Genomic DNA, 25,427 nt, shown 5'->3' with positions numbered 1-25,427 from the left:
AGAAATTATGTTTCTTTCATGACTCAGTGTGGTGGCATTTTCCAGAAAATCAACTTTGAAGTTAGATGTATAAAGTCAGGGAGACAGAGTTTAATATTGAAGTCCAGCTCTCCATGCCTCTGAACACCTCCTCTAATGACATCATGCGCCAGACTTCAGGAGATCTGATCTGAGAAAGCTTGACTTGTGTTAGACTCTCCACCTCCTTGACTTCACCCAGGGCCATGAAAGAAACATCATCTAGAAGCTGCTCAGCTGCTTGACAACATACTGCTAGTGGCTAATTTCTGATGGTGGATTCCCTTTAAAGGTGAGCAGTATGACTGTTGAACCAATAAATGTTACTCACCCTTAGTTCAGGAAGAGAACCGACATATCCAGTATGGAATATATGTATAGCATATAATATCTGACAAACCTTGCTAGACATACTTTTCTTACTAGTTGCCTTGACAATCTTGCTTTTCGCCATATATGTATATATGTTTCTGGAAAAATTCTTTTCTCTTTAATAGGCAAAATAAAATAACCTTATTGCGATTGTGATACTTTTTAATGGCTTACTGAAAAGATGTTACGACCAAGCTTCCAGCCTCTATTTTTTAGTGAGCCATTAAAAGCTATAACCATTTCAAGAATGTTGTTTAACGGCACAAAACTTTTTTTCTTCAAGTAACTGATATTCCACACACTCGCATGTTAAATCTTTGTCTGGTCTGTAAAATAGGGATGTATGGCCAAAGGCTTCCCGCTCTTTGTTTTTCTAGGACATGGCAATAAAGGATGTTCCCCTTTTTTATGTTCCTCATTGTACAGTTTTCCTGTGGCATTGTGACAAACTATAGGTATTGATAATTTAAATTTTGTCTATTATACCGTGATTGTCTAGTTATAAATATAGCAATTTAGTATTTAATCTTCACATGCAGGAATGTGATACTTTTACAGATTTCTACCATAACAGTGTACTTTCATATAGAGACTGACTTAGAATAAATTGGTGTATTTAGGCCAAATCCATAAATAAATGCTTTGGGATCTGATTTCTTGGCTGGCGGTCAGTGTTGGGGGATATTTTTAACCCTTCAAGCCAAATGTGGAAGGGTACAAATAATCCTTTGGGGAAACTAAACCTCTTCTATTTTAATCTAACAAAAAGAGCTAATGTTCCAACCACAGCCTTTGTGCCTATCTAAGATTTCTCCAGGGAATGGCACAGGGAAAAATGCTGTCACCATTTTCATCAGTCTTCTAAAGAAAATCAGCAATGATTATAACAATGTACAAGCAACATATTCCTTCTACTTGCCATTGAGCAAATGTTTTCTGTCTTTTGTTTCTAGAAATTATTTATATATATATATATATATATATATATATATATATATATATATATATATATATAATGTGTGTGTGTGTGTATATATATATATATACTGTACATATATACACACACATATGCACACACACCGGTATAATGTATTTATCATCAAGCTTATTTCTGCTTCACTTTATTAACTATTCTCTTTTACGACATCATTTTCCTTGTTGATTTTTATCACCTTTTGTATTTTTATTTTGCTGCCTGTTCTACTGTGTGAGAAATTAATTAAAACTTTTGGCAGCGTTGGCGATTTTCTGACATTGTTTTATAGCGCACATCTGCTTTGTTTATTTTCTACTCCTAATAGCAATAACCCTTTGGACAAAAGTGTTCTTCATCCAGGGTTACAGCATACAGAAATATTAAATCCAAGCCGTTTCTGCAGAGAGAAATTTTCATTATTCTTGCTTCCCTTTGTTCCTGTGACTAGGCTAATAACATTAGGTAAGATGCTCCATGAAATAACATTTTGCAGCTAGAAATATTACTGGCATTCTAACTTAATAACGTTCAATGCTTAACTCCGACTCATATTCCTACTGTCCAGCAGAGAGCAATATAAGCACACCAACAACGTGTTTGCTGACACTGTGCACCTCAGCGGCATTGTGCACAGAGAAACTTATTCTTTGTTTTACGCCAACTCCTGTGGTCTCGCCTAAAAAGTGTATATGTATTTACTACCATTTTGCTTTTCTGAAATAATCTTGAAGAGTAGACATGCATTATTATATTTCTCCAAGTGGGAATTTGAGGCTAACATCACATGGAAATTCGAAATCTGCAGATATTTCATAATCTTTATGGGGTAGAGTCTGCTGAGATGAGCTGTTGTTAGGAAATGAAGCTTTGGTGTGGAGCCAATAAACATACGATGTGCCTTGTAAGCACAATTGTTCTCTGCAAGTCAATTAGAATAATACATTTCTATAGGTTTTATTATTTTTTACTAGAACACTTTGAATACAAATGAAGCTTTAGGAGGGCTTGTGTTTTGTAGCATAAACTATAGTTTTTATTGAAAATATTTTTGCTTTGGTGTAATTTAATATAAACAGTAATTCAGTCTTTGTTTTTCAATTTTTTTTAATTTTATGTGAGTTAACGACACATTATATGTTATTATTCAACAATTACACATGCAGGTATTTGGTGCGGTTTTTAATTAACAGTAATGAATCCAAAAATATATCAGATTGTGCCCCCCAATCTTCTATAAATGACCTATACTAAGAATATTAAAGTCTCAGAAAACCAATGTACTTGATATTTAATCATATGCAAAAAAAGGCCACATTTATGCATTGTGAACCAAACTTACCTTGAGAATGTTGTAGCTACGCTGATGCAGAAACATATCTTGTTTAATCACTGAATTGAGTGTTTTGGTGTAAAAAAAAAAAATTATAAAATTTTGATAATGTGGCTCTGTTGGTCCTTTTGGCTGGGTCAGCGCTTCTCCTCTTACCCTAATTATGCACTTTTCCAGAGAATGCTGTAACCACTGTGTTGTGCCTTACAGGCAGAAGTAATCAATCGCTGCACCATCCCCCAGCTGCAATATATGAGTAATGTGGCTCAGGTTGATTAGTCCTGTCTGGGCAGTTCAGCTCCGCGTAATGTGTTCATGAACGGCATCCAGCCTGCAACCCAGTTTTCCCAAGGTCCTGCATTGTATAATTGTTTTTTTTAGCAAAACCACTCAGATCAGGGATTAAACAAGATATGTTTCTGCATCACTGTAGCTACAGCATTCTCAAGATGTGTTTGGTTCACAATGCATGAAAACAAATGGTAGATTTCCTTTAAAGGAAACCTACCATCAGAAGTGTATTAGATGATAGATTCCTCCTGCTGGTCTCTGCCCTAATCTGTAACTTGATAATCGTGGACAGTAGTGTAACTAGAAGAGGCAGGGCCCTATAGCAGACTTTTGAATGGGGCCCCCTTTCCACATAAAAATACAATACATATATACATATTACACTGATGTATACACACAGTTCTGTACATACATTCATACACTCCTATACACACTTGTATACTCACATGCATATAGTGCATATACCCATCACATATACACACTTACAGTGCCATATACAAATGTACAGCACATATGCACACCATATACCATATATACATCACAGATGCAAACACATATGCCTTATATATACATCACATATATATTATATACATATTATGCTGTACAATTTGCAGCATCATATGAATATAATGGTGTACTTCCTCTATTCTTTAGTTTCAGGTCGGATGATGGGGGGCCCACAGACACTGCGGGCCCCATAGTAGCTGCTCCCACTATAGTTACGCTTCTGATCGTGGAACCTAACATAATTTTTTTAAAACTTGTAAACATTTAAATTAACTGCAGTGGTTACTGTGGCATGTAATAACCTGGCCAGGCATTGGGAGCTAAGGCTACTCCATGCCCCAGTCGCCTCTGCAGTTACTTCACAAATTACTAAAAAGTTTTTAACAATTTAGGCTTCAGGATTCTTAAATTCCTGATATGGGTAGAGGCAGGCAGGAAGAATCTACCATCAGATATATTTGTATTTAATTTGGAACTGCTTTTTTGGGTTCTTACTTGTGCCTGTGACAATACCATTGTATAATTTTGAGATGTCATGGGATCAAGGATTAACAGTAAAGCTTTATTGCAAACACCTTTGATAATTCTAATGTTGACCATTGCCTGAGGGTGCGTCCACATATTGTTTTTCAGATGCAGTTTTTGATGCCCAAACCAGCAATGGAGTAGGAGGAGGAGGAGCAGCGCCTTTCAATTATTTGTCTCACCCATTATGATCCATACCTGTTTTTGGCTTCAAAAACTGCATCTGAAAAACAGAACATGTGGATGCATCCTGAGGACAAAGTTCAGTAAATTACCAATCACAGTGGGCACAGAGGTCCGTTTATAATCTGTAAGTCCGGTGTTCTTAAGTCAAGGACTACCTGTATTTGTTTCATAGATCTAATTATTTTATATTTAGTTTTACATTGTCAATTAATTTCAAGTATTTTAAAGCTACAACTCTATGTTGTATTTACATAAGAAGGTATGTATGATATGTAATAAGCGGATGGTAAAACTGTATCACAAGTGTGATTACAAAGCTGTCACTATATTCACAGTCTTCTTGTTTGTGTATAAAACTGCCAAGTAATCTTCTGTTCAGAATTCTGTACAGCTATGAAGGAGGTGAATGGACCAACGTGTGCGTCTGTCATCATGCCCAGCATACTTTTACTTTGCAGGTTAGATTGTCATTCAGTCAGGGCGTGTAAGAGGTTTGATTTATGGGATTTGGTACAGATTATCTAAAACAAATAGTACAGAGGAGCTTTTTCTTACACTGCTGAAAGGTACAGACAAGGAAACAATAAATGGGTCAAATCACTTAACTCTGTTTCAGAAAGCTCTTCTCTTGATCCTTTATTTGTTTTTACATCAAGGATGTAGGCGCTTGGCATCAGAAAATGTTACCATGTACTTTCAGCAGAAAACTGCTTCTAATCTGTGTATTGTTTTGAGACGATTGTTCCTGTTGGTAGCTTTTCTGTAGTAGTATATCTTTATTTTATAGAAAATTGTACAACCCTGTGATGACTATAGAAGTATGTAGCCTGAAGATAAACTGGATATGGTCATTAACTCCCTGGTGGGTTGTAAGCCAACTAACACCTCCAGAGTCCTAGTGGCACAGATGGTTTTCATAGATTTCCCACCAAATAACACAAAGAAGGACAGAGGGGCATAAGATTAAGAACTCCATATGCCAGTTATGGATTTATGGCACAGAGACCAAATGCATATCTGGGATAAGATTCGCTTAACCATGTACTGACACCTACTTTATTACTTTATCACTATTTTTATCTACATGTGTATATATACGTCCCATTTTATTTCTGTTTAGTAAATCTTACGGACCTGATGAAGGGGGTAGACCACCCCCAAAACGCGTAGTCCAATTTTATTAACCGAATAAAAACCTCATCAAAACCAAGCAGTTGATATCGGATCCTTTCTAATTTTGGGAAGCGCGTCCTACAACAAACCGGCACTTTCGCCACCCTACCTTTATACAACATATCTGGGATAAGGACAGTGAGGCTATTGCGTACCTGGTTATGAGTCTGTTTTATATGGCATTAGAAGAGAAGAAACCCTTAATGGGTAAGAAGGATATTTTGGTCTCAAAAGACACTGGAGATCTAAACGAGTCTGATGGGACCAGAGCTATAATCCCATGACCTCCCATTAAGAGGTTTGCACTCATTTATTGTGCTGGGTTTGACCTAGATAGGAGGTTTTCCAGAGTTTGCCTGGGTTGTCAAGCATGTGTCCACACCTCATAAAATCAAATAAATGCCCTTTCCCGTTGTTCTTACCCTGGGAGATATTACCATTACAAGATTACATCCAAGAGCAGAGGGAATCAACAGGTGCTGGTCATCTATCTCCATTGAAAAGCACACGGTAACTGACTCACTGAATTGCGTAGGCCTGTAGTATTCTGCTTGTAATCTACACTCCGTTAACTGGAGTACACCTTAAGGCAAATAAATATGTAAATTTTACCCACAATTTTTTATCTAGATCCACAAATCCCCACATCTATGCCTTGGTTATAAATATGCTACCTGGGTTTACTCTTGGTCCCATATAATACAGTTACACACCGGGCTTATATCAAAAGACAGTTGTTGGCAGTCTGCTGTACTAAAAAGGCTCTTAGGCTCTTTGATAACATTGTGGGACAGTTTTGTGCCATATCGGAGGTTGTGTGGTCAACTCTTAACTCACTTCCTGCACCTCCTGGAACCCGTGTTAATAATTAATGGACCCAAGTTTACCAACAAAAGTTGGATGCCTATACGGGTCTAAACATAAAATATGGTTTATATATGTACCTAACTATGAAACACAATCACCACAGAACAACAATAACATTAAACACACTTAAAAAGTACACCCCAAGGGTGTACACAGCTGCCAAGGGCAAAATGTGCCCTAAACCCATTCCACAATCTGCCTGAAGATGAAAGACCAGTAAATACATAAATAAAGATGACAATATAGGGCTTAGTAGAACCAATACAATCAGTACATAAAAATAACTTGTGCAGTAGAGCCCGGGCACCCACCCACAAAGGCACCAAGAAAGCAATTATGGTAGTTCAATTATTACCTGCAAGTCCAGCTCGGGTGCCACATCCCGGCTTGTAACAGAGCAGCCACACATATGCAGAAGTGTACAGGATCACATGATTGACCCTGCGTACCCTTCAGGGGTTTGGAACTTCACCAACCCCTGTGCCAAAAAAGCTGGAAAACCTTGTAAAAGCTAAAGTAAAAACATATTTATTTATATAGTGCACAAAGATTATGCAGCACTGCACAGAGCTTGCCAGATCAGTCCCTGTCCCCATGGGGCTCACAATCTAACCAACCTACCAGTATGTTTTTGAAGTGTAGGAGGAAACCAGAGGACCCGGAGGAAACCCATGCAAACATGGAGAGAACATACAAACTTGAATCCATGATCCATGAAGCCACCGTTCTGCCTAAAGATCATGGAGCATCCTATTAAGAGTGAAAAATCTTACTACTGCATGAAAATAAAAATAACTCCTTAGCAAGGTATCTCAAAAAATGTTAGAACAAGGCCATTTCTACCATTGTTAGGCATTCCTTTTGCCTGGAAGGTAAGGAGAGGAGTGTTCCCCATTCTTATAACAGCCTTGGATCTTATTTTTAATAAGTAAAAAGTTTCCATACAATGTGTGAAGGCAGTAACACAGAACAGGCTATTTAACCTTACACTCCCTTTCAATGTCTGTGTGAATACCAGACATAGCTGAGCCCTATGGAGTGGTAGGATCCTTCATTGAGAATGGTACTGCCCTTCTCCAGATTGCTGGGTGTCCCATTCTCATGAGTGGGGGTCCCAGCAGTCAGACCCTCACAGATCAGCTGGTTATCCCCTGTTCTTTCAATAGGGGATTACTTACAAAGTGTCTACAACACCTTTAAGCATCCATACTGTACTGATGTGTCATCTTAATAAATTGCCCTCTGCTGATAGAATACACTGGATACCTTGTAAACTTTATAGCAATATTCAAGTCGGTTTAAGTTGCAATGAATTATATAAGTTTGAGATAGATATCCTCCTGCTATCAGACCTCTGCGTCTGGACTACCTCTCCTCTCTGATGTCTGACCTAAGCATTAAACTGAGGTATTTAGTATAATGAGGCAGTATAATAGCTGATAAGAGGAATTAAATTTATATAGGCGGTCCCCTACTTAAGAACACCCGACTTACAGACGAACCCTAGTTACAAACGGACCTCTGGATGTTGGTTTTACTGTACTTTAGCCCTAGATTACAATAAACAGCTATAACAGTAAAAAAAAGAAAAATATTTTCAGCTCACCAACCAATAATGAGTTAATGCCGACTTGGATGTGCAGCCGGTGCACGGACACGCTGTGCCGGGAAAAGTTAGGGAATCCACAGTACCAAAAGAGTTGAAGTCCAGCATCCAGGCAAAAAGTAATTGGATAAATAAAAAATCCACTTTATTAAAAAAATATTTAAAAACATATAGTGAACGGTCCGAAACGCATCAGAATTACAATGTTATAGAACGTCACTATATGTTTTTAAACTTTTTTTTGAATAAAGAGGTTTTTATTACGTATCCAATTACTTTTTGCCTGGATGCTCTGCTTCTATTCTTTTAAAACAGCTATAACAGTTTTCCCCTAGCGTCCCCCATGACGGCCCCACATGGAGGATGACCCTTGACCCTGCAGGGACAGGAAGTGGAGAGGTTAAAACACCCCCCTCCCCCCTGCATCCCACATACCAGTGGCTTCCTGTCCCTACACGGGCAGGGAGTGGAGAGTACTCCTCCGGTCTCCTCCATGTGGGACGGTATGGGGGAGTTCGTGCTAAGGAGCGGGTTCTTACCTTTATCCTAGGAGACTGGGGACTGCGATCAGTGCCAGGCCTCCCACGCAGTCTCCAGCCGGCTCTGTCTGTGGCTCCGGAAAGCCAAAGACACCCGGCGCCGCCATCTTGCTGCTCCTTGCCGCGTGTCGGGAGCTCAGTGACAACTTCAGGTGGGCCGTGTCGCACCAGAAGTGACGTATCGGGCCTTTGAAAACTGGCGCAGGGTGCCAGAATTTAAAAATGGCGCACGCTGATCTGAGGTCTACAGGATTTCTACGCGTGACTCCAGCGCTAATCAAGGTGCACGCTGCTCTGAGGTCTAAAGGATTACATCAGCGGTGACTCAGTCTTGACACTCCTAAAACCAGTGGGTGTAAGGTACCATGCTCATTGCCATACCTTTAATGTTACTGTACAAGGTCTAAATGCCTTATTCTTTTTATGCAGGTGCGGCTTATTACGACAAAATTCTGTATAAGGTCAGGATTTGTTCTTCTTGTAGTACATGTTATGGTTTGAAATGATCTAAATGCATGATACTCGGTTTAGATTGAAATCATGGAATCCCTGATTATGGATGTAACACTACCAGAACCCCCGCCTATAACTCCTGTGAGTGGTTTCGAGAGGTTCTTTAAATTCCTGGTCTCCATCTCTTTAGCAGGATCCTAAGGAAAAGGAGAAAACTAAAGAGGTGGAGAGAAAGAAAACATCCTCTAAAAGATGCAATATGTGTTATAATAAACTACCACCCAATTACAAAAAAACAATCTGCAAAGAATGTATTGACGGGTTAATGCGGGAAAAAAGAACGTCATTTATGGATGAAATGAGGGTATTCCTAAAGAGTGAAATTCAGACGTCAGTATCCTCATCCATTTCCGCATTAATCCCACAATTACAGCCACCTTGGAAAAGACCCAGAGTGGTAGAATCCCTTTCGGAATCTGAGGCAGAACAAGCTTCCACATCAAATATGGAGCTATTTGAAATGGAACCACCTCCCTCTTTCTCAGCGTCTAAAATTGAGTCAAAATATATGTTTGTGTCTGATGATTTGGATGCTCTCCTTAAAGCCGTACGAGATACGCTTAAGATTGAGGACATTGAAGAATCTAAGTCGGTACAGGATTAACTTTTTGGCATTCTAAAAACAAAAAGAAGGAGGGTATTTCCTGTTAACAAAAATTGCAAAGAAGACGGACCTCCCGTTTGAAGATGGATTACAATTTGAACGATCCGTTAGATAGAAAAGCAGACAGCCTATTGAAGAAAACCTGGGAGTCTAGTATGTTGAACCTTAAAGCCAATATAACAACAACATCAGTAGCTCGTACAATGTTCTTCTGGTTGTCGGGATTGGAAAACCATATCAGAAGTGGAACCCCAAGAGAAGTCCTCTTGGATACTATACCAACTTTAAAATCTGCAACAGCGGAAGGAGTAAGGTTTAGCACGAAATAGGGCGCTCTCTCAAATTCAACCAGACGTACGTTGTGGCTGAGACAATGGAGTGGGGAAATTCATTCCAAATCCAAATTGTGTGGCATTCTGTTCCAAGGAGAATATGTTTTCGGACCGTAACTAGATGCTATTCTAGAGAAGGCCGCAGATAAGAGAAAAGGGTTTCCAGAAACAAAGTCTATTCCGAAGAAACAACCCTTTCGTGACCCAAGAGAAAGGAAATTTCCTTGCTATATTTTTTAAAAGGGAGTCAGAATGGAATAGCAGACTATCACGAATGGTCTGTAAACCAAGAAGTTTATGGCCAGATAACACAAAGATGGGGAGTTCTAATGTTAGACCTCTCTGCTACCAGAGAGAACACCAAAACAGGTCTTTTCTTCTCGCTACAAAGAGATGTTTTGATCTGTCACAAGTGGGACGCAACCTTAATGTATGCTTTTCCTCCAATGCCGTTAATCCCCAAGATGATACAAAAAATTATCGCGGACGGAGCAAAAGTGATTGTAATAGTCCCCTTTTGGCCCAAGAAGAATTGGTTTGCAACACTAAAAGATTTAGCAATAGCAGAGCCAATGTTACTTCCATGTCGGAAGGACCTTCTTCGTCAGGGACCAATATACCATCCAGACCCGCAAAACTTGAAACTTTCGGCTTATATCCTGAATGGGGACTGTTGAGGTCAAGAGGCTTGTCAGACAGTGTGATCTCTACACTTAAGGCAAGTTGTATATTCCAAAATATGGGAAAAAATTTGTCTCTTTTTGTGGAACAGCAACCCCTAATCAATTATCTCCCAATATTTCTTAGGTCCTGGATTTTCTACAGGCAGGATTTGAAAAGGGGCTAAAAACCAATACACTGAAGGTACAGATATCGGCTTTAGGAGCATTTTTCAATATACCTCTCGCAGAACATAGATGGATTAAGAGATTTGTTAAGGCCACCTCCAGGTTGAGGCCGCAACTCAAACAAAGAGTTCCTAACTGGGATCTCTTCTTAGTCCTAAACTACCTAACTGGGCCCCCGTTTGAACCTCTAGAATCGGCTAGCATTAAAGATCTGACCCTAAAAGTAACATTTTTAGTAGCAATAACCTCAGCTAGACGATTGGGAGAAATACAAGCCCTCTCCATTAGAGAGCCTTATTTAAAAGTGTCTAATGACAGAATAACATTAACTCTAGACAAAACTTTTATCCCAAAGGTCTCGACTGATTTTCATCGAAATCAGGAAATCATCTTGCCTTTTTTCTGCCAGGATCCAAAGAATCAAAAAGAGATGGCCTGGCACTCCTTGGATGTTAAAAGAACTCGGTTACAATACCTCAAACAGACTGAATCTTGGCATCAAGATTACAATATCCTTCTTCAATATGGGGGTAGAAATAAAGGCAAAAAAGCCTCCAAAGCCTCAATTGCAAGATGGATTCAATCAGTCATCAGAGCAGCATACGCTGCTCAACAATTAGAGACTCCAGGGAAGGTTAAAGCACACTCAACTCCGGCCATGGCAACGTCCTGGGCAGAGAAGAGAGGAGCATCATAGAGGAAATTTGTAGGGCTGCAACTTGGTCCAACCATATGACTTTTGCAAAACATTACAGACTAGACTTACAGAGTTCTAGAGAGTTAGACTTCGGTAGGAAGGTTTTACAGGCTGTTGTCCCCCCTAAAGAGATGGTTATTTGTTATGTCTCCATGTGGGGCCGTCATGGGGGACGCTAGGGGAAAAGTTGAATTATTCTTACCGTTAATTCCTTTTCCATTAGTCCCCCATGACGGCCCATGTATATTCCCACCTTATGACATATTGTTGATAATTTGAATGTTTATGCCTATATTATATGTGAAAGAAAACATAATAAATGGGTTGTATCCACTGTCAAGGTTCGTTAATGGAAGCCACTGATATGTGGATGCAGGGGGGGGCTGTTTTAACCTCTCCGCTTCCTGTCCCTGCAGGGTCAAGGGTCATCCTCCATGTGGGGCCGTCATGGTGGACTAATGGAAAAGGAGTTAACGGTAAGAATAATTCAACTTATCTAAGTTGTCTGTAATAAAACTTTATTGTTAATCCTGGTTCTTATGACAATACAACATTTTTAAAACCCAATTGTCACAGAGACCAAAAAAAATTTGGCTGGGGCTACAATTATAAAGTATACGGTTCCGACTTGCATACAATTTCAACTTAAGAACAAACCTACAGAAAATATCTTGTACGTAACCCGAGGACTGCCTGTATATTTTATATATATAATATACATTCTGTACTATTTCATTGCTCCTCATGGTCCTATCTATATTGTGTAGTTTTACCTGCTATTAGAGATTAAAAGCTGTAATATGCTTTCCTTACTTAGTGCAGATCCAATATTAATCAGCGCCTAGAGATATCTATGGGAACATTCTGTACTTCCATATGTAGACAAAAAGCTATTGAGTTCATTTTGTATTCTGTATTAAAATCATTGCATCCAGTGTAGGATACTGTACAGTGGTCAATTCTGTTCCCTTTAATTTGCTCCTGATGCAATGGAGCTGGCGTTCTTATTAACACTACAGATAAACAAAATCAGTTTGGCACCCCCTAAGGATGAGACATGTTCTCTCCATGTGATCTTAACAAATTGTATTTGGAAATGTTGGCTGGTACTATCAAAGGAAATCAATAGGTGTGCCTATAAGCTTGGCTTAGGGTTTACCTCTTAAAGGATGCTGACAACCGAGCACAGTGTGAAAAAATCACAGCATGTTCTAGTTGTCTCCAAGATGAGCGTTCACCTTGTCTGCCTTTACAATATTTACCTGAAATTCATTATTTTTCTGTTTGTATGGAAATAAATCTCCAAGCAGATTGTGACATATATTTCTGAATCACTATGGTTTTCTATGGAGTATCGGTAAAGTATCCTGGGATTTGCCCATGAATTAGGTTGTAAATAACTTTTTAGCACTTTCGGATATGTAAAGGAAACAGGTGTGAAACTGGGTGAAGATTAATCTAGAGAACATGGAAATAATAGGCATGTTCTAAGGGCCCTCATTCTCCTCTTTTCTTGTGGGTATATTATGTCTCTCATCACAGCCTGAATGCGAGCTTTAGGCTGCCAAATAATGTCTTCATCCTCTTAATAAAAGGAGTGTCTCTTTATACTATTGTGACAATTACTTCCCACTGGAGTCATGGGGACTGCTTTGCATCTTTTTGTTCAACCCTTTTGGTTACAAGAAAATGCAAGTATATGGTTGAATAGCACATTTTTCCATTGACTGATGAAGTCAAATTGCAGATGTAGAGTTAAAAAAAAATAATGTATTTTACTCTTTTGTCAGCACAGTGATGCTTCTAGGAAATGATCAGTGCATACTGTGCAGAATGGAATTAATATAAGGTAACGCTGCACCCCTCCTGTATGCGTCTTGCATAATCTTTCATCACCTTCTTCAAAAAATGTGCTGTCTTGATTCCATTAATCCATATAATACACAATGTAAAGCCTTTGTCTTTACTGCAGCCTGTTGATAACTGAATTGTAGCTTTTGTAGAGTTTGCTGGGTATGTGATATTGCCCAGACTGCTATTTTAACCCCTTAAGGACGCAGCCTGTTTGCAGGTTAAGGCTCGCAACTTTTTTTGGAAATTTGACCAGTGTCTCTTCCTGTGGTAATAACTTTTCAACGCTTTAAGATATCTCTGTGATTTTGAGATTGTTTTCTCGTGAGACATTGTAGTTTATGTTAGTAGTGTCATTTCGGTGATCCGTTCCTTTTTTGGGGGGTAAAAATTCAAAAATTTAGGAAAAATTTGAAAAAAATGACTATTTTCAAAGTTTCAAATGTTATAATTTTTAGACAAAAAGTGATACCACAAATTTTTTTTGATAGAAACCTTTTGCCATTGGTCTTCTTTTTATATCCATAATTTGTTTTACGTTTCCATTATTTTTATGGATGTGAGAAGGTTTGAAGTTTTAGTAGCAACTTCTCAGATTTTCTTGAAATTTGAAAAATGCGAACTTTTTGGTGATCAATTCAGTTTGGAAGTGCCGTATAAAGGCTTATGTACTATATACCCCCACAAGTAACACCATTTTATGAACCTAACATCTCAACCTATTCAAATCAGCATTTAAGAAGTCTGTTAACCCTTTAATTATTTTTCCGGAAGCATATGAAAATGGAGTGGAAATTTTGAAATTTCAATTTTTGATTTCAATCTTTCCAATTTAGCCCTAAAACGGATACATTCAGAAGGAATTTGAGGTAAATATATATTCCTAATTTCTTGCCCTGCTTCTTCCGAGTACGGCAATACCAGACATGTGGATGTCAGCTGCTGTTTCCCCGCACATCGATGTCCAGAACAGAGTTAGCGATACCGGGAATTTGGAAGGCCAATTTGGCTGCAAATATTTTGTGGTGCCACAGTGTAATTGAAGAGCCCCTGAAGTAAAAGTACAATAGAAAACCCCCCAAAATGTCACCATTTCGGAAACTAGACCCCTCAAAGAATTTATTGGTGGTTGTGGTGAGCATTTTAACCCCCGACACGCCGGTCAAAATTGAATGCAAAGTAAATGGTGCAGAGTAAAAATTGTGTTTTTATCTCAAAAATGTCATTTTAGTGCCTCATATACTGTGCCCAACCCATGCCACTTTAGACAAACACCCCAAAAATCATTCTGCGGGTTGTCCCGAGTACAGCAATACCACACATGTGCCAATAATTTACAGACTGGGCGCACAGAAGGGATGAGAACGGAAGGAGTGAAATTTTGATTTTCCAGCTCCGTTTTCACATGTTTGGATTTGGAGTGCCATGTCATGTTGGCAGGGCCCGTGAGGTGCCAGTGCAATAGAAACCCCCAATAAATGATACCATTACGGAAACTAGACCCCTCAAAGAATTTATCGGTGGTTGTGGTGAGCATTTTAACCCCCGACACGCTGGTCAAAATTAAATGCAAAGCAAATGGTGCAGAGTAAAAATTGCGTTTTTATCTCAAAAATGTCATTTTAGTGCCTCATATACTGTGCCCAACCCGTGCCACTTTAGACAAACACCCCAAAAATCATTCTGCAGGTTGTCCCGAGTACAGCAATACCACACATGTGCCAATAATTTACAGACTGGGCACACAGAAGGGATGAGAACGGAAGGAATGAAATTTTGATTTTCCAGCTCCGTTTTCACATGTTTGGATTTGGAGTGCCATGTCATGTTGGCAGGGCCCGTGAGGTGCCAGTGCAATAGAAACCCCCAATAAATGATACCATTACGGAAACTAGACCCCTCAAAGAATTTATCGGTGGTTGTGGTGAGCATTTTAACCCCCGACACGCTGGTCAAAATTAAATGCAAAGCAAATGGTGCAGAGTAAAAATTGCGTTTTTATCTCAAAAATGTCATTTTAGTGCCTCATATACTGTGCCCAACCCGTGCCACTTTAGACAAACACCCCAAAAATCATTCTGCAGGTTGTCCCGAGTACAGCAATACCACACATGTGCCAATAATTTACAGACTGGGCACACAGAAGGGATGAGAACGGAAGGAATGAAATTTTGATTTTCCAGCTCCGTTTTCACATGTTTGGATTTGGAGTGCCATGTCATGTTGGCAGGGCCCGTGAGGTGCCAGTGCAATAGAAACCCCCAATAAATGATACCATTACGGAAACTAGACCCCTCAAAGAATTTATCGGTGGTTGTGGTGAGCATTTTAACCCCCGACACGCTGGTCAAAATTAAATGCAAAGCAAATGGTGCAGAGTAAAAATTGCGTTTTTATCTCAAAAATGTCATTTTAGTGCCTCATATACTGTGCCCAACCCGTGCCACTTTAGACAAACACCCCAAAAATCATTCTGCAGGTTGTCCCGAGTACAGCAATACCACACATGTGCCAATAATTTACAGACTGGGCACACAGAAGGGATGAGAACGGAAGGAATGAAATTTTGATTTTCCAGCTCCGTTTTCACATGTTTGGATTTGGAGTGCCATGTCATGTTGGCAGTGCCCGTGAGGTGCCAGTGCAATAGAAACCCCCAATAAATGATACCATTACGGAAACTAGACCCCTCAAAGAATTTATCGGTGGTTGTGGTGAGCATTTTAACCCCCGACACGCTGGTCAAAATTAAATGCAAAGTAAATGGTGCAGAGTAAAAATTGCGTTTTTATCTCAAAAATGTCATTTTAGTGCCTCATATACTGTGCCCAACCCATGCCACTTTAGACAAACACCCCAAAAATCATTCTGCGGGTTGTCCTGAGTACAGCAATACCACACATGTGCCAATAATTTACAGACTGGGCACACAGAAGGGATGAAAACGGAAGGAGTGAAATTTTGATTTTCCAGCTCCGTTTTCACATGTTTGGATTTGGAGTGCCATGTCATGTTGGCAGGGCCCGTGAGGTGCCAGTGCAATAGAAACCCCCAATAAATGATACCATTACGGAAACTAGACCCCTCAAAGAATTTATCGGTGGTTGTGGTGAGCATTTTAACCCCCGACACGCTGGTCAAAATTGAATGCAAAGTAAATGGTGCAGAGTAAAAATTGCGTTTTTATCTCAAAAATGTCATTTTAGTGCCTCATATACTGTGCCCAACCCATGCCACTTCAGACAAACACCCCAAAAATCATTCTGCGGGTTGTCCCGAGTACGGCAATACCACACATGTGCCAATAATTTACAGGCTGGGCACACAGAAGGGATGAGAACGGAAGGAGTGAAATTTTGATTTTCCAGCTCCGTTTTCACACCTTTGGATTTGGAGTGCCATGTCATGTTGGCAGGGCCCGTGAGGTGCCAGTGCAATAGAAACCCCCAATAAATGATACCATTACGGAAACTAGACCCCTCAAAGAATTTATCGGTGGTTGTGGTGAGCATTTTAACCCCCGACACGCTGGTCAAAATTGAATGCAAATAAATGGTGCAGAGTAAAAATTGTGTTTTTATCTCAAAAAAGTCATTTTTGTGCCTCATATACTGTGCCCAACCCATGCCACTTTAGACAAACACCCCAAAAATCATTCTGGGGGTTGTCCTGAGTACGGCAATACCACACATGTGCCAATAATTTACAGGCTGGGCACACGGCAGGGGTCAGGAAGAAAGAAGCACAATTTAGGTTTTCAAGCTTCGTTTTCACTAGATTGGTAATGGGGGGTACCCCCGAGGTACCAGTACAATAGAAACTCCCAAGTAGTGAACCCATTTTGGAAAGGGCACCCCTCAAAGAATGTATGTAGGCTTGTATGATCATTTTAACCCCCAACACGCTGGTCAAAATTGAATGCAAAGTAAATGGTGCAGAGTAAAAATTGTGTTTTTATCTCAAAAAAGTCATTTTTGTGCCTCATATACTGTGCCCAACCCATGCCACTTTAGACAAACACCCCAAAAATCATTCTGGGGGTTGTCCTGAGTACGGCATTACCACACATGTGCCAATAATTTACAGGCTGGGCACACGGCAGGGGTCAGGAAGAAAGAAGCACAATTTAGGTTTTCAAGCTTCGTTTTCACTAGATTGGTAATGGGGGGTACCCCCGAGGTACCAGTACAATAGAAAGCCCAAGTAGTGAACCCATTTTGGAAAGGGCACCCCTCAAAGAATGTATGTAGGCTTGTATGAGTATTTTAACCCCTAAGGTGCTGGCTCAAATGTAATACAAAGTGAGTAGTGCAGAGAAACAGTTGTATTGCAATTTATCAAATATGCCATTGAAGTGACAAAAGTATTTTGCCCAACTCATGCCACTGGGGAAAAACACATCAAAAATCATTCTGCGGGTTACCCCGGTTAGGGCAATACCCCATAGGAGGCAATAATCTGTAGGATGGTGACACGGCAGGGCTCAAAAGGGAATAACTTGTTGGAGCACAGACATTGTACTTTTTTTTTTCTTTTTGGCATCATGAAAGATTTGTAGATGCCAATAGGGGCCAGTACAGTAGAAACCCCTAAGAACTGACCCTATTTTGGAAACTACACCCCTCCATGAATTAATCTAGGGGTATAGTTAGCATTTTAACCCCACAGGTGGACCCCTGAAAAAGTGCAAAATGGATAGTGCATAGTAAAAAATATCTATTATGTCATTTTGTGCCCAGCTGCTGCCATGGGAGACAAACACCCTAAAAATCATGATGCATGTTTTCCCGGGTAAAGCATACGGGACAGTAATCTAGAGGCTGGGCACATGGCAGGGCTTAGAAGGGAAGGTGCGGCATGATGTATAAGCTGTGCGTCAGGGTAACAACAGGGTACTCTAAAAATCCAGGGATGTATGATAAATTCGGAAGCAATCTTTCATACATAACCCTGGTTTTTCTGGGCATGTCTCACAGTGATGAATGGTGTCCTTCCGAATGCCATTTTTGGAGCACACCCTGCACCTCTTTTGTGACCTTCCCTTGCTGGCTGTTTGGGGAACTACTCCTGGAAAGTGCTGCCCTGGTACAATACGTGATGTGGCCTCACTTCCAGATGTGCTAGCACTCCCCCCTTCCTGGTCTCCAAAAAGAAAGTACTTTATTACCATCTCTTGAAATTCCAGGAAAGTTCCCCTCTGGCCGGCATATCGATGCAGCACATAAGCATTATACAATGCCATCTGCATGATGTGCACGGCCAGCTTCTTGTACCACACCCTCGATTTCCGCATGGCATTGTACGGCTGAAGCACCTGGTCAGACAAGTCCACCCCTCCCATGTATTTGTTATAATCTAAAATACAGTCTGGCTTGGGGGTTTCTGTACTGGCACCTCGTACTGGGACAGGGGTGGTGGTGTGCTCATGTATTGTGGTTAATACAAGGACCTCTCTCTTGTCCTTGTACTTAACACACAATACAGAGTCGCTGCATAGTGCCCTGCTTTCGTGCCTTTTAAGTTTTTGCCCAAGCAGCGACTTAGGGAGACCTCTCTGATTTCTGCGTACAGTGCCGCATGCCGCAGTATTTCTGGAAGTGAGGCACTTGAACAGGGTGGTGCTGGTGTAGAAATTGTCCAGGTAGAGGTGGTAGCCCTGGTCCAGCAGTGGGTGCACTAAATCCCACACTATCTTCCCTGTAACACCCAGGAAGGGGGGGCATTCTGGGGGCACTATAGAGGAGTCCTTCCCTTCATATACCCTGAACTTGTATGTGTACCCTGATGAACTTTCGCACAGCTTATACATTTTCACACCATATCTTGCCCTCTTATTGGGCAGGTACTGGCGGAATTGAAGTCTCCCTTTGAATTGTACCAGGGACTCGTCTATGCTCACATGTTTGGCGGGAGTATATGCCTGGGCAAACTTGGCACTAAAATGATCTAATATGGGCCTGACCTTAAATAACCGATCATAACTGGGGTCACCTCTGGGTGGGCACTGTGTGTTGTCAGTGTAGTGCAAAAACTTATGGATGGCTTCAAAGCGCATCCTGCTCATTGCCATGCGGAACATGGGGGTGTGGTACAGTATATCTGTGCTCCAGTAGTCCCTGATTGAAGGCTTCTTTACTATCCCCATAAGGAGTATTATGCCCCAATACTTGTACATCTCTGCTGCAGTGACAGGGGTCCACCTGTAGGGTTGTGCATAAAAGGACGTGGGGTTTTGGGCAATATGTTGTGCAGCGTAGAGATTTGTCTGAAATATAATAATATTTAGCAGCTCCTCATCAAAAAAAAACTTAAAAAAGTCTACAGCTCTGAGCCCTGTCGTGTCAAAGTTAATGCCAGGATGGCCCAAAAAGTCAGGGACCTGAGGGGTATAATTATCTCCTGCAGAAGTCCCAGAAACTTCTCCTGCAGAAGTCCCAGGCACTTCTCCTGCAGAAGTCCCAGGCACTTCTCCTGCAGAAGTCCCAGGCACTTCTCCTGCAGAAGTCCCAGGCACTTCAATTGCAGAAGTCCCTGGAACCCTACGGCGCCTTCTTGGGGGTCCTTCCAGGTCACTGGAAGATGAGCAGGAGGATGATGATAGGTAAAAGGGACCATCATCCCCACTAGCTGACTCGGTGTCAGAGGCAAGCATGTTATATGCCTCCAACACGGTGTACGTCTTCTGAGACATTGCACACAAAAAAAAATAGAGAACAAGAAAAATTAGATAATGTGCACCAAACTACACGGATAAACCGTCTAGCAGGCACACAAAAAAAAAATATAATGCACACCAAACTACACGGACAAGCCGCACAGATGGCACACACAAAAAATAATGTGCACTAAACTACACGGACAAGCCGCACAGATAGCACACAAAAAAAAAAAGATAATGCGCACCAAACTACACGGACAAGCCGCACAGATGGCACACACAAAAAATAATGTTCACTAAACTACACGGACAAGCCGCACAGATAGCACACAAAAAAAAAAGATAATGCACACCAAGCCACACGGACCAGCCGCACAGATGGCACACAAAAAATAATGCGCACTAAACTACACGGACAAGCCGCACAGATAGCACACAAAAAAAATAATGCGCACTAAACTACACGGACAAGCCGCACAGATAGCACACAAAAAAAAATAATGCGCACTAAACTACACGGACAAGCCGCACAGATAGCACACAAAAAAAAAGGTAATGCACACCAAACTACACGGACAAGCCGCACAGATGGCACACACAAAAAATAATGCGCACTAAACTACACGGACAAGCCGCACAGATAGCACACAAAAAAAATAATGCGCACTAAACTACACGGACAAGCCGCACAGATAGCACACAAAAAAAAAAGATAATGCACACCAAGCCACACGGACCAGCCGCACAGATGGCACACACAAAAAATAATGCGCACTAAACTACACGGACAAGCCGCACAGATAGCACACAAAAAAAATAATGCGCACTAAACTACACGGACAAGCCGCACAGATAGCACACAAAAAAAAAAGATAATGCACACCAAGCCACACGGACCAGCCGCACAGATGGCACACACAAAAAGTAGCTATGTACGGGTACACCTACGGCGTTCTGGAAAAAAATATTACCAGGCACCGAAAAAAACCTATGTGCACCGCGCAAAAAGGCGCTACAAATGCACCTAGCTTGCCCTAAGACAAACTAACTACCGCTAAGATTGCTAAAGATTCTGTGCAGCGCTATTCACACGGCGCACTGAAAAGTGCGTCCAGTGCAGAACAACGCTAACACAGCGCACTGAAAAGTGCGTTTGGGTTCAGAAGGGACAGACAGGGAAAAACGGAAGACACGTGGGATCACACAAGGCGATCACACAGGGAACACACAGGACACAGGAAAAAACAGATAGGATGGGAATTTGTAGGGAACAATAGGGATCAGATAAGGATCAGAACACTATTTATAGTGTAAAAGTGTATTTTGGTGCACACAGTAACGCTCTTTCCTCTCTCCAGCGATACCAAACCAAAATGGTGCCGCTGGAGGAAGAGGAAAGCACGTTTTTTAGCCTAAAATCGCTGTAATTGGCCAGTCAGGTTTGACTGGCCAATCACGGCGATCGGCGGGCGGGACCAATTTGATTGGTCGGGTGACGGAGACAGGAACTCCTCCTGCCTCTGTCACCCAAATTTCAGCCCGATGTCACCACGTCTCGCGACGTGGTGACAATTCTAAAATAGTATGCGCTCGCGCAGTAGCTGTACTGCGCTGAGCGCCAATAGTGGGAAGCTGCGCAGTACAGCTACGGCGCGGAGCGCTAAGGGGTTAAGACTGCTCGCTTGAGAAGTTATCCCTTGCACAGCCGCACTGATGAGCTGTGGTCTTCAGAAGGGAAAAGTTCTTGTTTATGCCCAGATGATGTCACCAGCAGTCTGTTCTGGAGTGAGCAGATGAAGGGTGTGTATATTCACCTCTACGTGCACCAGGACGCACTATTAATGTGCAATACAGCTGATACCCGCCTGTTACTATCGCAGTTGGTGCTGGCACTGATCGCGGCAGTTACCCTGTTAACCATAGACCCAACTTACCTTCCGATGGGCGCCGCCATCTTGGATGGACGTTTGCCACCTTTGTGACATCATCAGAGGGTGAGATTGGTTGCCATGGCAGCCTACAGTCTCATAGAGACTCGTAGGCTTGCCATGTGTGCAGATGGCAGGCTATTAGATATCATGAAAATTGCTATAGACTGCATTACAGTAGTATTGCAGTACAGGCAGTCCCCTACTTAAGAACACTCGACTTACATACGACCCTGAGTTACAAACGGACCTCTGGATATTGGTAATTTATTGTACTTTACTCCTATGCTACAATGATCAGCTGTAACCGCTATCAAATGTGTTTGTAATGAAGCTTTAGTGTTAATATTGATTCTTATGACAACCCAACATTTTTTAAATCCAATTGTCACAGAGACCAAAAAAGTTCTGGCTGCGATTACAATGATAAAATATACAGTTCTGACTTACATACAAATTCAACTTAAGAACAAACCTACAGACCCTATCTTGTACGTAACCCAGGGACTGCCTGTATATAGTAGGAGCAATCAGACCTTGTAGGGTTTAAGTACCCTAGAGGGTATGAAATAATGGGAAAAAAAAAAAAAACGGAACAGAAAATAGCGCTCAAATGCCCGAATCGTCACTTTTTTGCCTTTTTTCCCATCCATGAATATTTGAATAATATATATCCTAAAGTGCCCAAATTGATATAATTTAAAATGCCAGCACATACTGTAAAAAATGACACCTTGCATAGGTCTGTACACCAAAGTGTACAAAAGATTAAAATTTTTTTAAATCTACTAAGACCTAATAAAACCTATATAAATTTGGTATCCTTGTGATCATGTTGACCAAAAGAATAAAGAGGAAGTGTCGTTTGGAGTGCAGAATGAAATCCGTAAAAACAGAGCCCACAAGAAAACGCTGCAAATGTGGAGTTTTTTTGTTGATCTCACCGCACTTGGAATTTTTTTCCACTTTCATATGTGTAGTTAGATGTCTGGCTCATATAAATTACTTCTTTCACTTTGGTATCTATTGATAATACAAGTTATACAATGCTTTTATCCAAGAAGGGTCTGGCGTCACACTAATACAATGGATCATAAATCAATAGGTAACGTATGATAAACAAAATAATATCACCAGAATGCCAGGTTTGGGGGCCTGCTGCTTAAGTGGTAAATGCTATGTCTGCATTCCAATAAATACCTGTTATCTGATTGCTCACCTGGTATTGAGCCCTAGCGGCCATGTCCTTTTTCCGGCCAACAATGGGCGTGGCTGAAGTGTGCATGTGCTCTGCCCACAGCCTGACCCTGCCAATCATGTCCCAGCTAGTAGTGAACTGTAAACACATTTAACCTATGTACCAGGTGATTCAGCCAATTGAATCACATGAATGTCCATTGATAACTTTCCTTCCATTTTGCATGCAAACTATTAGAAATTATTTTTTAAAAGAAACACGCGAAATGTAGAACCTCTTAAGGCATTTTCAGAGACATCTTGAGCATCTTTTAGTGATAGTGCACTTATTCTCATGAATAAGTAATGTACTGTTTATGATGGTGTTTGTCAGATAATCCCATGTGACTCACTTTAAGTAATTATTACATTTCATACATTTTTAATTTCAGCGATTATCTCCTGACTAAACTCTACATAGTTGCATGCAATGGCGTGGGATTAGCACTACCCAACTGTAAATAATGAACATTAAACTGACGGGGTCATCGTTTACACATATTTCTGGAGAAAGAGAATATTAATTTGCATCAAAGAGTAGTATCACCTTATCTGAACCTCCACATCCGTGAAAGATTATGTGCAACAAATCACCAGTGTGCCTTTTATTAGCAGGAGAGTGCCGAGGCCCGCCCCCTGTGCGCTAGCGTCGCGTTATGAACGCGACGCTAGCGGAACCTGTGACCGCGGGCTGAAGCGCTGTGAGGCTGCCGGAAGGAGAAGGAAGACGGAGAGGGGGAAGCTCCGGACCTGAGCAGAAGGCTGAGGTAAGTATTATTCTTTTGATAGGGGCTGTTAGTAATGATTGGGACATGAGGAGGGCGCTGTATGTAATCCATATGGGGAAGAGGGCTGTATATAATGTGAAATCTGATGTGGGAGAAATGATTTGGGGGTGAGGAGGGGGCTGCATATAATGTATTGGGGCTGCATATAATTTATTGGGGGCTGCATATAATGTATTGGGGGACAGGAGGGGGCTGCATATAATGTATTGGGGGCTGCATATAATGTATTGGGGGACAGGAGGGGGCTGCATATAATGTATTGGGGGCTGCATATAATGTATTGGGGGACAGGAGGGGGCTGCATATAATGTATTGGGGGCTGCATATATTGTATTGGGGCGAGGAGGGGGCTGCATATAATGTATTGGGGGTCAGGATGGGGCTGCATATAATGTATTGGGGGTCAGGAGGGGTCTGCATATAATGTATTGGGGGTCAGGATGGGGCTGGGCTGTATATAATGAATCCATGCCGTTACGCGAGTTGACTGCAAAGGGGCCCACTGAGGCTCTGTCGCCCAAGGGCCCACTGAAACCTGGAGCCGGCCCTGGGGACATATACAACTATATTACATTACAAAGAACAAACAGTCATATAGAACAATAGGAGTGAGGGCCCTGCTCACAAGAGCTTACAGACTATGAGGATGAGGGTGTGACACAGCCATTGTTTATAAGGCATACTTTCCCTATGCTTGTAGACAAGGAAATGTTTTGTGGCTATTAAAGATCTCCTACGCCTCAGTTGTTTGGGATATATTACATGAAAATTGCTTTAGGGATTTTCTTATTCAGTCACTGGATGTGGTATAAAACAAACCTGTCTCTAGGACACATTTTCACCTAATAATGGGTTCCCATTTCCATTCCCCTGAAAGAGATCATGGATATTTCCAATGGTGTTCCAATGTTTGTCTGCTGCCTCCAGTTAGAGAATGGACTCAATTTGGTTATAACGCCATACAGAGTGCTCAACAACAGGGTGAATATATACTTGTTTATGTGTTTTGATGGCCTGCTTAAAGGAAACCTGTCACCAGAAGACCCATTGTTAGCACTTCCACAGCATAGTACATACAGTGCCAACGAGTGTTTGTGTTAAAAAAAAAAAAAAAAAAAAAGGTATGTTATATAGTACCTTTCAATGCCATGTGCTCTGTGACTAGGGAGTGGCTATAGAGGAGCAGTTCCCCCCACCCTTTAGAAACCGCACCTCCATTTTGTTTTGTTTTTTTCAAATATTTGAAAACACCCATCACAAGGCAATGCCGTCTGCTCCTCAATAGCCACTCAGAGGATGATTGGCCTAGTCACAGAGCACATGGCACTGAAAGGTACTATATAACGTATCTTTTTTTGTGTAATTTTTTTTTTTTTATTACAAAAACTCTTTGGCAGTGTATGTGCTATGTTCTGTGGGTACTAGGGGAGTGCTAAAAATGAATCCTCTTGTTACAGGTTCCCTTAAAATGCTGTAAGTCAAAATGACAGAGACATTTTAAAGAAACTACAGTTTTGTGGTATTGTGTTCTATATGAAACTGACTGACATGACATTTGACCACTTTTCAGTTTTTGACACGC

The 25,427-nt window shown here is 41.1% G+C and overlaps 1 protein-coding gene across 9 annotated transcripts in view; it reads left to right on the top strand.

Moving 5' to 3' along the window:
• METTL4 (methyltransferase 4, N6-adenosine) overlaps window positions 1–25,427 on the top strand; it is a 168,293-nt gene that overhangs the window by 66,476 nt on the left and 76,390 nt on the right. Inside the window, exons 8-9 of one of the 9 annotated variants that reach the window (XM_072152123.1) lie at window positions 8,820–8,851; window positions 11,801–11,860. The exons of 7 other annotated variants lie outside the window; for them this stretch is intronic. In XM_072152123.1, the coding sequence (XP_072008224.1) occupies window positions 8,820–8,851; window positions 11,801–11,860 (92 nt within the window). Of the gene's footprint in view, window positions 1–1,691; window positions 1,829–8,819; window positions 8,852–11,800; window positions 11,861–25,427 lie in introns of all 9 variants that reach the window. One more of the 9 variants, XR_011855728.1, reaches the window with a different exon arrangement.

This window comes from Engystomops pustulosus, chromosome 5 (assembly GCF_040894005.1).
Source record: "Engystomops pustulosus chromosome 5, aEngPut4.maternal, whole genome shotgun sequence".
Taxonomy (NCBI): domain Eukaryota; kingdom Metazoa; phylum Chordata; class Amphibia; order Anura; family Leptodactylidae; genus Engystomops; species Engystomops pustulosus.
The sequence above is the reverse complement of the archived record's forward strand: the minus strand, read 5'-3'. Positions and strand labels throughout refer to the sequence as shown.